Source organism: Nannospalax galili, unplaced genomic scaffold, assembly GCF_000622305.1.
Source record: "Nannospalax galili isolate Female #2095 unplaced genomic scaffold, S.galili_v1.0 scaffold423, whole genome shotgun sequence".
NCBI classification, from domain to species: domain Eukaryota; kingdom Metazoa; phylum Chordata; class Mammalia; order Rodentia; family Spalacidae; genus Nannospalax; species Nannospalax galili.
The window spans coordinates 983,754-995,567 of NW_008350949.1; the positions used below are offsets into that span (position 1 = coordinate 983,754).

The 11,814-nt window shown below is 40.9% G+C and overlaps 2 protein-coding genes across 2 annotated transcripts in view; both read right to left on the reverse strand.

The window, feature by feature from the left end:
* The window catches only part of LOC103745996 (heat shock 70 kDa protein 1B-like), a 1,905-nt gene extending 619 nt beyond the window's left edge, over positions 1–1,286 (reverse strand). The window contains 4 exon segments of the mRNA XM_008848051.2: positions 6–116; positions 118–876; positions 989–1,036; positions 1,038–1,286. Coding sequence (XP_008846273.1) covers positions 6–116; positions 118–876; positions 989–1,036; positions 1,038–1,259 — 1,140 coding nt within the window. The 5' untranslated portion in view covers positions 1,260–1,286.
* Positions 1–11,814, reverse strand: part of Agtr1 (angiotensin II receptor type 1) — a 68,389-nt gene that overhangs the window by 12,467 nt on the left and 44,108 nt on the right. The window lies entirely within an intron of this gene.

An 11,814-nucleotide genomic window follows, 5' to 3' on the forward strand; every position in this document is an offset into this window, starting at 1 on the left:
CCATATAGAATGGCAGCCCCGACAGCTGCGCCACAAGCCCCGGCTTCACTGGGGTTAATGCTCTCACTCGGGTCTTTTCCATTGAAGAAGTCTTGCAGAAGCTTCTGAATCTTGGGGGATACATGTGGAACCACCCACCAGAACAATATCATGGATCTGTGACTTGTCTAGTTTGGCATCTCGAAGGGCTTTTTCTACAGGGTCCAGAGTACCAAGGAACAAGTCAGCATTTGACTCTTCAAATCGAGCCCGGGTAATGGAGGTGTAGAAGTCGATTCTGTTGTAGAGAGAACCAATGTCACTACTGGCCTGGGTGCTGGAGGAGAGGGTGTTCTTAGCCGGCTCACAAGCTGTGTGGAGATGGCAGACAGCTCTCTTGTTCCCACTGATGTCGTTCTTGTGTTTGCACTTAAACTCAGCAACGAAGTGGTTGACCATCCGGTTGTCAAAGTCTTCTCCACCCAAGTGGGTGTCTCCAGCTGTAGATTTGACCTCAGAGATTCCATCCTCAATGGTTAGGATTGCCACGTCGAAAGTGCTACCTCCCAAATCAAAAATCAGCACATTTCTCTCTGCCCTAACTTTCTTGTCTAAGCCATAGGCAATAGCTGCAGCAGTTTGTTTGTCGATAATTCTAAGTACATTGAGGCCAGCCATGGTTCCAGCATCTTCGGTTGCCTGCCGCTGTGAGTCACTGAAGTAAGCTGGCACTGTGACCACGGCGTTGGTAACAATCTTGCCAAGGTAGGCGTCTGCAATTTCCTTCCTCTTTGTCAGAACCATAGCAGAAACCTCTTCAGGGTAGAAAGTTCTGGTCTCTCCCTTGAATCCCACCTGGACCGTGGGCCTGCCTGCATCATTCACCACCATGAAGGGTGCTTCTAGTCAGACTGCACAACAGCTTTGTCAAACCTGTGCCCCATTAGAGGTTTGGCGTCAAACACCGTGTTCGTGGGGTTCATGACAACCTGATTCTTTGCAGCATCGCCCAGTGCTTTAAGTCAGACTGCACAACAGCTTTGTCAAACCTGTGCCCCGATTAGATGTTTGGCATCAAACACCGTGTTCGTGGGGTTCATGACAACCTGATTCTTTGCAGCATCGCTGATCAATCGTTCCGTATCAGTAAAAGCCCCATAACTCTGCGCGGTGCCGTTCCCCTGCTCATTGGCAATGATTTCCAGTTTTCCATGCTGGAAGACACCCACGCACGAGTAGGTGGTGCCAAGATCAACGCCGACTGCCGGTCCCTTAGACATGGTTGCTCGCGTGTAGGCCCCGCTCTGCTGGACTGTTGACCGCAGAAGACCCCAAAAGCTGCTGCCGCATTCAATGAGCCAGATGGAAGTTTTAAATCACAAACCACATGGGAATGAAACTTAGAGCTAAAAGGAGCACCTATCCAAGACACGGCATGTTTCTCCAAACTGCTCAGAGTGGGGATATTCTTTGAATCACGGACTGGACAGTGTGAAAGGACACTGGGTTCTGGTTTTGGCTTTCCACTCTCTAGCTGGGTACACGTGACGCAGTCACTTAGCTTCCTCGGTCTTCTGGACCGTCAAAGGAGTTCTTCACATTCGAAGAAAATCTCCTGAACCACCGAACTGTCAGTCTCCTGAGCAGTGTGCATCCTTTGAAGAAGACGGCAACTTGGCAGACAGAAATGACATACCATATACCACCAAACTAGTATATTTATCTATATAGCTATGCTAGCTAGCCCACACAAATACAGTCCTATACTGTTTTTTTTTTTTAATTAAAAAAAAATGAGAAGACTTAACTTTCACACAAGATGAATAATGAGATTCTCTATATAAGAATTATAGTAAAAGTTTCTTCCTTTCTTTGGAAAAATTAGCACTCAAAGAAATGCTTTCTGCATATCCTGGTTATGGTCTCAGAATGACAAAGTAAAGAAGACAAGTTTGGGCCTGTCTGGACCAGCTTACGCCATTCCATTTACAGGTAAAGCTCAAGGCTCTCTGGAGTCTCTACTCCAGCTAGCTGTTTCTGCAGGGTTTGGAATGGCAAGAATGGTTACGGTGGGTGAACAAAATTAGAAGCATGTCCTGAAGTCAGGGTCAAGGTTACATTATCCTATCAAAGCGAGACACAATGTGCTATTGTTCAAATTACTCATACAAAAATGAGAGCTGCAGATTCTTTGTGTCGAAATACAACTTCTTAGAGTTTAGCAGTTAATTAGTGTGTTTCAGCTGCACAGATGAGACACACAGAGGTGAGTGATGAGTATTAGCAAAGGATCTCACAACAATATATCATTTACTTTTGAAATATTTACTGTACTAGGCAACATTTAAAAAACTTAAGGGACTTTGGTCCTAAGAAAATGGGTGTTATGAGGGTTATGCTGATCTGATTTTATCCTACAGTTTTTGAAGCTATATCCCTACATGCATCATGCTTCTTCTTTAGGCTTTTTTAAGAAAAAATTTAAAATGCTTCAAAAATTGTAGGACACAAGAAAAGTCTGATGAGAGAAACAGTGGACTGGAGTCCACTAAAGCGGTAATTTAATATCCTAGTTTGTTACTCATTAAACCTTGCAAAGTATTTAGAATGGGAACATCAACACCTGCATCTCATGCTTTTGTGTAGGTAAAAAAGTGAGATCGTTGGGAGACATAAAAACACTTGGAAAACATGACCTTTCATAAGGTTAGTCAAGTGCAAGCCAAATATATTTACGGAAAGACAACACAGAGCTTCAAAGATTTATGGAAAATTTTAATTCTCAAATTCAGCAGAAACAGTTTCATTATTATAATGTAATGCTTCTATTTTAAGAATGTTTTAAAATTTTATTACATTTATTTATTTGTTTATATTTATTTATTATTTATTGTGCGTCTGTGGGGCATGCTTGCACAGCACACACATGGAGGTCAGAGGACAACTTTCGGGAACTGGTTCTCTCCTTTAAGCGTGTGTGTCCCCGGGATTGAACTCCAGTTGTCAGTCTTGGTACTGCCTGAGCTATCTCACTGGCCACACTTTAAGAATTTTAACAAGGTTTTTGATTAATGCTGAAAGACAGGTGAAATGGTAGCTAGTGTATAACTTGTGCATTTAAAACTTGTGACAGTGTTTGGGTACAAACTAGGATCCTTAGGCCAAATCTGGTCGACAGATGTATTTTCTTTGTGCCCCTCCCCCACCCGTGCCCAGTCCCATCTCAAAGTGAGTTTGAGGGTTTGAATCTTTTGTCGTTTGCTAGTCTCTGTGTTTTGATTTTTTAAAAAAATCTTTTTATGTCAGTGCTCTCCAAAAGCAACACAGGGTGAGCCACATGTGTTGCTACAGCTTTTACAGCAGCCACATTAAAAATCAAATAAAAGGAAAATCAAGGGGCTGGAGAGATGGCTCTGCAGTTAAGAGCACTGGCTGCTCTTGCAGAGGTCTGGGTTTGATTCCCAGCACTCCCATAGAGTTTAACAACGGTCTGTAACTCTAGTTCTATGGGATCTGACCCCCTCTTCTGGCCTGTGCAGATATTGCATGCACATAGTACATACAAAATACAAACTAATTAAATAATTGATTAAAAAAAATCAAAAGGGCCATCCAAAAAAACAGGTGAATTATTTTGATAACATATTTTATTAACTAATACATGTAAACCATTCAACATTTAATCAATAAAAAAGCACTGAGATATTTTATATTTCATCGCATCATTTCTTCAAACATTAGTGACTAGTCGGTGCTTCTAGCACATCTCAGTTGACACAAGGCATGTATCAAGTGCTCCTCACACTTGAGATGGCCTTTGCTGTGGAAGGGCAGCAGAAGCACACTTACTGAGGTCAAGACCCCTCTAGCAATGGCTCTGAAGGCATTCATCCCTGGAATTGCCACATCTTTAGCATTAGGAATTTGTTAGAATTGCAAACCTCAGGCACAACCCTAGACTTACTGAGTCAGGACCTGTGGTGGGGTTAGCAGGTGATTTTGATGCATATTCATATTTGAAAAATACTGTCTAAAAAAAAGTGTGTTTTTTATTTTTTAAAAAAGAAAGGGCTGGAGAGATGGCTCAGCGGTTAAGAACACTGGTTGTTCTTGCAGAAGACCCAGGCTTGAATCCCAGCACCCACATAGAGCTAACCCATATGTTCGTAACTCCAGTCCCAGGGGATCTGACAGCCTCTTCTGACCTCCACGGGCATTGCATGATACAGGCGCACTTACCCTACATGTAGACAATACATGCATATACATAAAATAAAAATAAAAAATTTTTAAAAGTTTTGAAAAACACTGCCATATTGGCATCTGAATCTGCAAATATGGCTTAGGTGCTGATAATCACAACTAATAGGCAAAACCAAACCCAATGAATAACAAAATTAGCCCAAGTACAGTGTTTTTATGTGGTCTTTAAGATGCATCAACAAAAGTCTCCTTCCTGAAGACTAGCTCTCTTAGTGTCAAAGATATGATGTAAACTACCAAGAGAAAAAAAATCAATGATCCCATTCAGCTGTAAGTCTAGGAACCACAACAACGACTAGCCCTGCAAACTATCTCTATTGGTGAAGTATAGTGGAGATAATCAATAGCTTTCTAATACAACTCAAGTCCTACTCAATGGGAGGGAAATCATGTGTGTTACTGTAAACACAGCCAAGTACACACGGCTGGGAATTCATAGACCGTCAAGAAGAACCTACTTCTCTCACTTCCCTAAGTAATCTCTCCCTGTATTCTAAATACATATCCTTATGTTTACAGACAAGTGCACCTTTCACCATTTATCAAAGAAGCTTCTTTTTGCAACAGATGGAGACTATTACAGAGTTCCACAACTGGTCAAATGCAGAGAGTAAGTGACTGTGGAAGTTCCCAGCACTAAGTGACACATCAGCAGTGCGTCCTCCACACCAAGGCTCAGGGAGTATCAGGGAAGCGGGGTGGAAAGAATGTAAGAGCCAGAGGGACAAGAGACCTGCTGCTAGTTAATGTATCCTGGACATGATAAGAAGATACACCTATTAAATCTCCACAGCATGGTAATCTAATGAGATCTGCATAGTGACAAAACCAGGTGACGTACCAAGGTAGGTGGGGACTGTCATGACATTCCACCTCAAGATGAAGAGCTTGCAGGCAATCAATGGATGCTGAGGGAGGGAGAATCCGTTTTCTCCAGGAACTAGCTCCCCGAAGGGTTATCTAATCCCAAGTGGACAGTCTTAAACACAGGTAGACATGAACACCACTAAGTGGACTCAGTGCATTACATAGATATATGTATATTTTTAAATTTTGACTATATGTAGCAATAATGAACAAAGAAGCAGCTAAGAAATTGAGAGGGAGTGGGGGGACATAGAGGAGTCCCTGAGACACTAGAAATTGAGAGGGAGTGGGGGGACATAGAGGAGTCCGTGAGAAACTAGAAATTGAGAGGGAGTCGGGGGACATAGAGGCATCCGTGAGAAACTAGAAATTGAGAGGGAGTCGGGGGACATAGAGGCATCCGTGAGAAACTAGAAATTGAGAGGGAGTCGGGGGACATAGAGGCATCCGTGAGAAACTAGAAATTGAGAGGGAGTCGGGGGACATAGAGGCATCCGTGAGAAACTAGAAATTGAGAGGGAGTCGGGGGACATAGAGGCATCCGTGAGAAACTAGAAATTGAGAGGGAGTCGGGGGACATAGAGGCATCCGTGAGAAACTAGAAATTGAGAGGGAGTCGGGGGACATAGAGGCATCCGTGAGAAACTAGAAATTGAGAGGGAGTCGGGGGACATAGAGGCATCCGTGAGAAACTAGAAATTGAGAGGGAGTCGGGGGACATAGAGGCATCCGTGAGAAACTAGAAATTGAGAGGGAGTCGGGGGACATAGAGGCATCCGTGAGAAACTAGAAATTGAGAGGGAGTCGGGGGACATAGAGGCATCCGTGAGAAACTAGAAATTGAGAGGGAGTCGGGGGACATAGAGGCATCCGTGAGAAACTAGAAATTGAGAGGGAGTCGGGGGACATAGAGGCATCCGTGAGAAACTAGAAATTGAGAGGGAGTCGGGGGACATAGAGGCATCCGTGAGAAACTAGAAATTGAGAGGGAGTCGGGGGACATAGAGGCATCCGTGAGAAACTAGAAATTGAGAGGGAGTCGGGGGACATAGAGGCATCCGTGAGAAACTAGAAATTGAGAGGGAGTCGGGGGACATAGAGGCATCCGTGAGAAACTAGAAATTGAGAGGGAGTCGGGGGACATAGAGGCATCCGTGAGAAACTAGAAATTGAGAGGGAGTCGGGGGACATAGAGGCATCCGTGAGAAACTAGAAATTGAGAGGGAGTCGGGGGACATAGAGGCATCCGTGAGAAACTAGAAATTGAGAGGGAGTCGGGGGACATAGAGGAGTCCATGAGAAACTAGAAATTGAGAGGGAGTGGGGGGACATAGAGGAGTCCTTGAGAAACTAGAAGGGATGTAAATATTGCAAAGACAATACTCATGTATGAAATTCTCAAAAAGAAAAAAATTAAAATTAAAATAAGAAAATGGAAGCTTGAGAAACTGTCACGTACAGCTTCGAAACTACCCACTAGACTGCATTTCTTTCATAGGTTCAGACCTGCTGTAAAGTGCTCCCAGCAGGACGCCACCTAGCAAAATGCTTCGTCCTCCTACTCTAAACTATCTGAAATTGCTTTCCCTTAGGTGGACTTGTGCACCCACTTTCATGTCACTGTTAGAACTAATACCCAAGAGCACAGCTGTGAGAGGAGCACAGAGATGCAAAGATCCGAACTCAGCACATGACTTACTTCTTATGAATGTGACTTGGGATTTTCACTTTTTTTTTTTTTTTCATTAGCTAAGGGATGGTGATGAATCAGCGGATGAGGAAGGAGCATTAGTGTCCGTCCACTCTGGCTTAGAAGACTGTTTCGAACATCAAATAAGATATGTAGGGAGATGCTATGAGATCCCAAAACTTTTGGACTTTGGTTGATGTTAATGGTGTAAATGACTAATTGCTTCCACTGCAGGCAAGTTTGGTTCAGACATATTGGGACATTTCATGTGGTTCTAGAAGTTAAAGAAACTAAAGTATAAACCAGGGGTGGATTAGTGGTGAGGGAGCTGAAAGGCATCACTGAAAACCTGCCAAGACTGGATAGTTTTGTCAATTTTTGATAAATCTTATATAATTTAAAGTATAGGTTGAAATGAAACAATACCCTTGACCTTAATAAAAATAATTCGGCCATGCCATTCACTGCTATTTATCATTATACTCCGTTTCTATATTTGGCTACTTTCACTAGAAATTATAAAATTAAACAGCCTGGGATAAGAGGTAGGATGCTGGGCCAATAAACGGTAAATGGCACTTTGCCAAATGGAAATGACATGAGGTAATGGCGACTGCCACCTCCTGTGACAACTTCATTAGCAATCAACCAGTGACTAGATGTCAGCAATCAGATCTGAAATTAAAATAAATTCCTACTACCCGGGTACAGTCTGAGCAGGAGTTCAGAATGTACTCTTTCCAAGAGAGTTGCATATAATAATGTACTATGTTCGCCTTCTGAAAATAAAATGCACCCCTCGATTTAAAAGATAGCATTCAGAGCAGGCATGGTGGCGCATGCTTTTAATCCCAGCACTTGGGAGGCAGAGGCAGGCAGATCTCTGTGAGTTTGAGGCCAGCCTGGTCTGCATAGTGAGTTCCAGGCCAGCTGGGGCTAATGGGAGACCCTATTTCAAAAAGACCAAAATAAATAAATAAATAATAAATAAATAAATAAATAAATAAATAATAAAAGATATCACCCCTTGATTGGAAAGATAGTGTTTCTGGCCAGAAGAACATCATAGACATGCAGCACATAATGCTTAAAGACCAAGAGAACGTGTTTGCCCATTCCGTGCTATAACCAAGACCAACATCACCTCTTGTTTTGAGCTTTGCCAGCAATTTCCCCACTTCTGACTGCTAGTTCACTGACCAGTTTTGGCTTTTACTGCCAGGAACAAAAATGTTCAAGTCAGCCACGGTCAACGTCAGCCTGCTCTCCCTGAACTTGGCTGTAGCAAGCAGTTGGCAGTAATTTCTTTTCTTCCTGGCACATTAACACCCTCTTGTTCTTCCAGCAAGTTCCGCCAACCCTCCTCAGAGTTACAGCTTCCATTCCAAAAGCCAATTATGTTTAGTGAGAAGCCCTCAGTAGGAAATGGAACACAAGTTTACTTGAGCAAAATTTTCAAATGATAAGCTGGTAGGTTAGAAATATCTAACCCTGTAGTTTTTATAAACAAACATTTCTTCAGCTCAGTTTCAAAATGTTTGCAGTTCCAGCTGAGGCACGTGGCTGTTTACAATCATTTATTTATCTTTCTCCCCAATTAAGTTTGAATCTTAACTCCTGTAAGATGGGCAAAACTTATAAAACAAATTAAGAGGGTTAAAGTAAGGGATCGTTTTCAAGCTTCCTCTTGGAGAAATATTTACATAGAACTTATACATACCCAAAAAGCTCTTAAAGCACTTAAAAGTTTACTTTTGGATCATTAGTTTTTCATCAGGCGCTGTGGATGCAAGAGCTACTGCACAAAAGAACACAGAGCATCTTTGAGATGATTAGTGATGGCAACGGGGGAAATTCAATTCAACCTTGTCAGCTCTGTAACTTCGTCACAAAGCGACATACAAGTGCCAGTTACGCTTAGTTGGTATACACTTATTTTATTGTTTTTCTGTATAATTCTTCTGGTACCTGGTTCATAGAAAAGACATAATAACGGATTACTATTAACAATATCATTTATGACTGAATGAAAGTTTGCTTATGTCAAGTATTATGTTAATTATTTTAATCTCTACAAGACCCATGAGGGAAGACATTGTAATTTCCATATTTTCAGATGTGGAAATGGACTTGCCGAGCAGGTCTTTATGTTTTTTGCCATTCTAAAAGTAATGTTTCGAGTGTAATATTATTTTCACATTTTTTTGGTGAAGTCATCTGCTTTTTTGTTCTAGTCCAATGCTTCTTACTCAAGAGAAATTTTGCCTTTGGTGACATTTGGTAATTTATAGGTACATTTCATTTTAACAACAGAGGAAGTGGTGGGAGGAAGGCTATTAGCACTTAGTACAGACAGATCAGGGATCCTGATAATTATTTTGCAATGCAAGGGACAGACACCCGTAAGAAAGAATTATATACTGCCATTGAGAGGTCCTGCTCCTGTTCCAACTCTCCTGTTTCTTTTTTTCATGGAGCATGTTATCTATACACTGTATTTGATTAGCGTCTCTTATGCATTATATCTTCCCAGGAATATTATAAATCTCACAAAAGATACAATTCTGTTGGACAGCTCCTCCCACAAAAGTCCAAGATGGTGTTAGGTGCTTACAGTAGGAGTTCTGACACTAGAAATTGACTAAACATTTGCTTATGAGGTAATTTTAGAAGTTATACTCTCTAACCATTTTCTAGAACCCTAGGATTCTGTACATGCTGACTAGCCAAGGGAATCTGAATAGATTATTTGTAGGAGCGTCAAGAGGATTGATGATTATTGTACTGGCCCCAAGGTCTCCACTAGAGTGAGGCCACATAAAGTGAGACAACAGGAGGTCAAATCCTGCCCTCTGGTGTCACCACCACAGACACTACATGGTCTCAGACCAAGGGTCTGTATCTCTAAGATCCAAACTGCTGCTGAGATATTTGCATAGACATTCAGGTTTACATTTACTTTAAGTTCCTCTTCTCCATGTAATAAGAAATTAAATATAGTGTGTCATTAAGTCTCTCATTGGAATTAAACTAACTAGAGAAAAGTGAGGAAGAGAGGTTAAACATACCTAGGAACAAATGATGCCTTCTGGAGACTGGCCAGCCACAACTTAGTCACTTAGTTTTTCTGTTTCTTGTCTCCTCTACAAAGAACTGCCTTTCTGGGGAACAGGGCAGTGTTCTTGTTTGTTTGTTTGCTTAGTTTGTTTAGACAAAGAACGTTTCTGTGAAAAAGCTTTCAAACAGCAGCATCACTAAATGTCTATTACTAAAATTCTATGACCACAATTTTAGTAGTTTATTCTTACTCTTGATTTCAAAGTTTGAAAGTCTAAATGAGGACAACTTATATCGCCCCCTCTTTCCGATTAAGAACTCTAGTCTCTCGGGGTTGGGAGTGTAACTCAGTGAGAGAGCACTTGTCTTATATGCCATGCCTGGGGCCCTACTATTCTATCACTCTGAAAACATGACTGAATTCTTATCAGACTATAGCCTCTTCTGTGTACTGAAACTGACTGGGTAACATTTTGGTGAGGCATTTGAAGTCAGGATATGCAACTACGTGGTAAAAAACAAAACAAAACAAAAAAACAAAAAAAAAAAACAAGGCCATTTATGAGGTCTTTTCCTTGAGAACGTCAAACTTTAAAAAGTTCATAAGCCTTTAATGAGAAATCAGGTTTAGATAGAAAAGAAGAAAAATGATAAGCGAAATAATAAACACAGAAACACTCAAAGTTAGAAGTAAAAAACAATGTCAATGCTAATGCTAAATCTTAATATAAAACCAGAATCACTGAGCAAAAAAGCAACATAATTTAAAAAGTTGGAGAGATGGAACCAGATGACTATAGGACCAGGAGGGTTAATAACATACTTAGAACAAAGACTGGCCTAGACTTAGGGGTAGAAGTCTCAGGAGTTTTACTCCCCCATCTATAAACTGAGCTCTCAGGCAAATCATGCAACTTCACTGGGTTTTTATGACAAATGGGCACTGATGTTGTGGTCTCTACTTCTCCCTGGGAAGAATGTTTAAGATGATGTATGTAAAATAATTTGTATAATTTCCTCAAAACATAGATTATACACATTCAGTATGGGTAGACTAGATAACAATAAATCCAAGGCCTAATTCTCTTGCTTCCACCTCCAGAGTGCTGGGATTATAGGTGTGTGCAACCACACATAGGTCATGTGGTGCTGTGGATTGAGCCCAGGGCTTTGTGAATGCTAAGCAAGCACTCTACCAACTGAATCATAACCACAGCATTTAGAATCTTAAAAAGGAATATTAATTTAGCTGACATTACAGGGTATTGGCTGTATATCATAAAAAAAAGCCAATCATAAGCTTTGCAATCATAAAGGTCAGTATTAAGATCTCTACTCCGTCACTTACTGGTCATGTAATTGGCTACTTTTCTCATCCTTCTTGACATTAGCCTCCTATTTAAAATGAGATAAAAACCAGCTGGGTACTGTGAAGGTACAGTTAAATGAGGGTTAAATAAAACATGGAGAAACATGGTGCAGATCATGCATGCAGGCAAAACATTCACACACTGAAAAACAAGCTAAAAAAACCCTGTCCTGCTACTTAGACATTTTGGGAGAATTGTTTCAACTTTTTAAATTTTTCTGATTTTCATACAATATAGTTTGATGTATTTTAGATGCCCTCACTATAAAATTTTACATTAAATAAAATATATATATATGACTTAAAGAGTCTTATTTGTGTCCCCAAATGTCCTTAGTGTGTGGGTCCACCAATTGGTACAGCAAGCATCCCATCCCTGTAAGACACTGTCTTTCTCCCTCTCAGCAGCCATCAACTGAACTTATGTGTTTTTTAAAATTTATTCTTTTTTAATTTTTAATAACTACATGATTAGAAGAAGCATTTCATTATAACTTTAACATATTCAGTAACACACTCCAGAGCAAGAGTACATCTCTTTCACAAGTGGCTGTAAGTTTCTAGGTTCACAGTTGAATTAATACAGTTA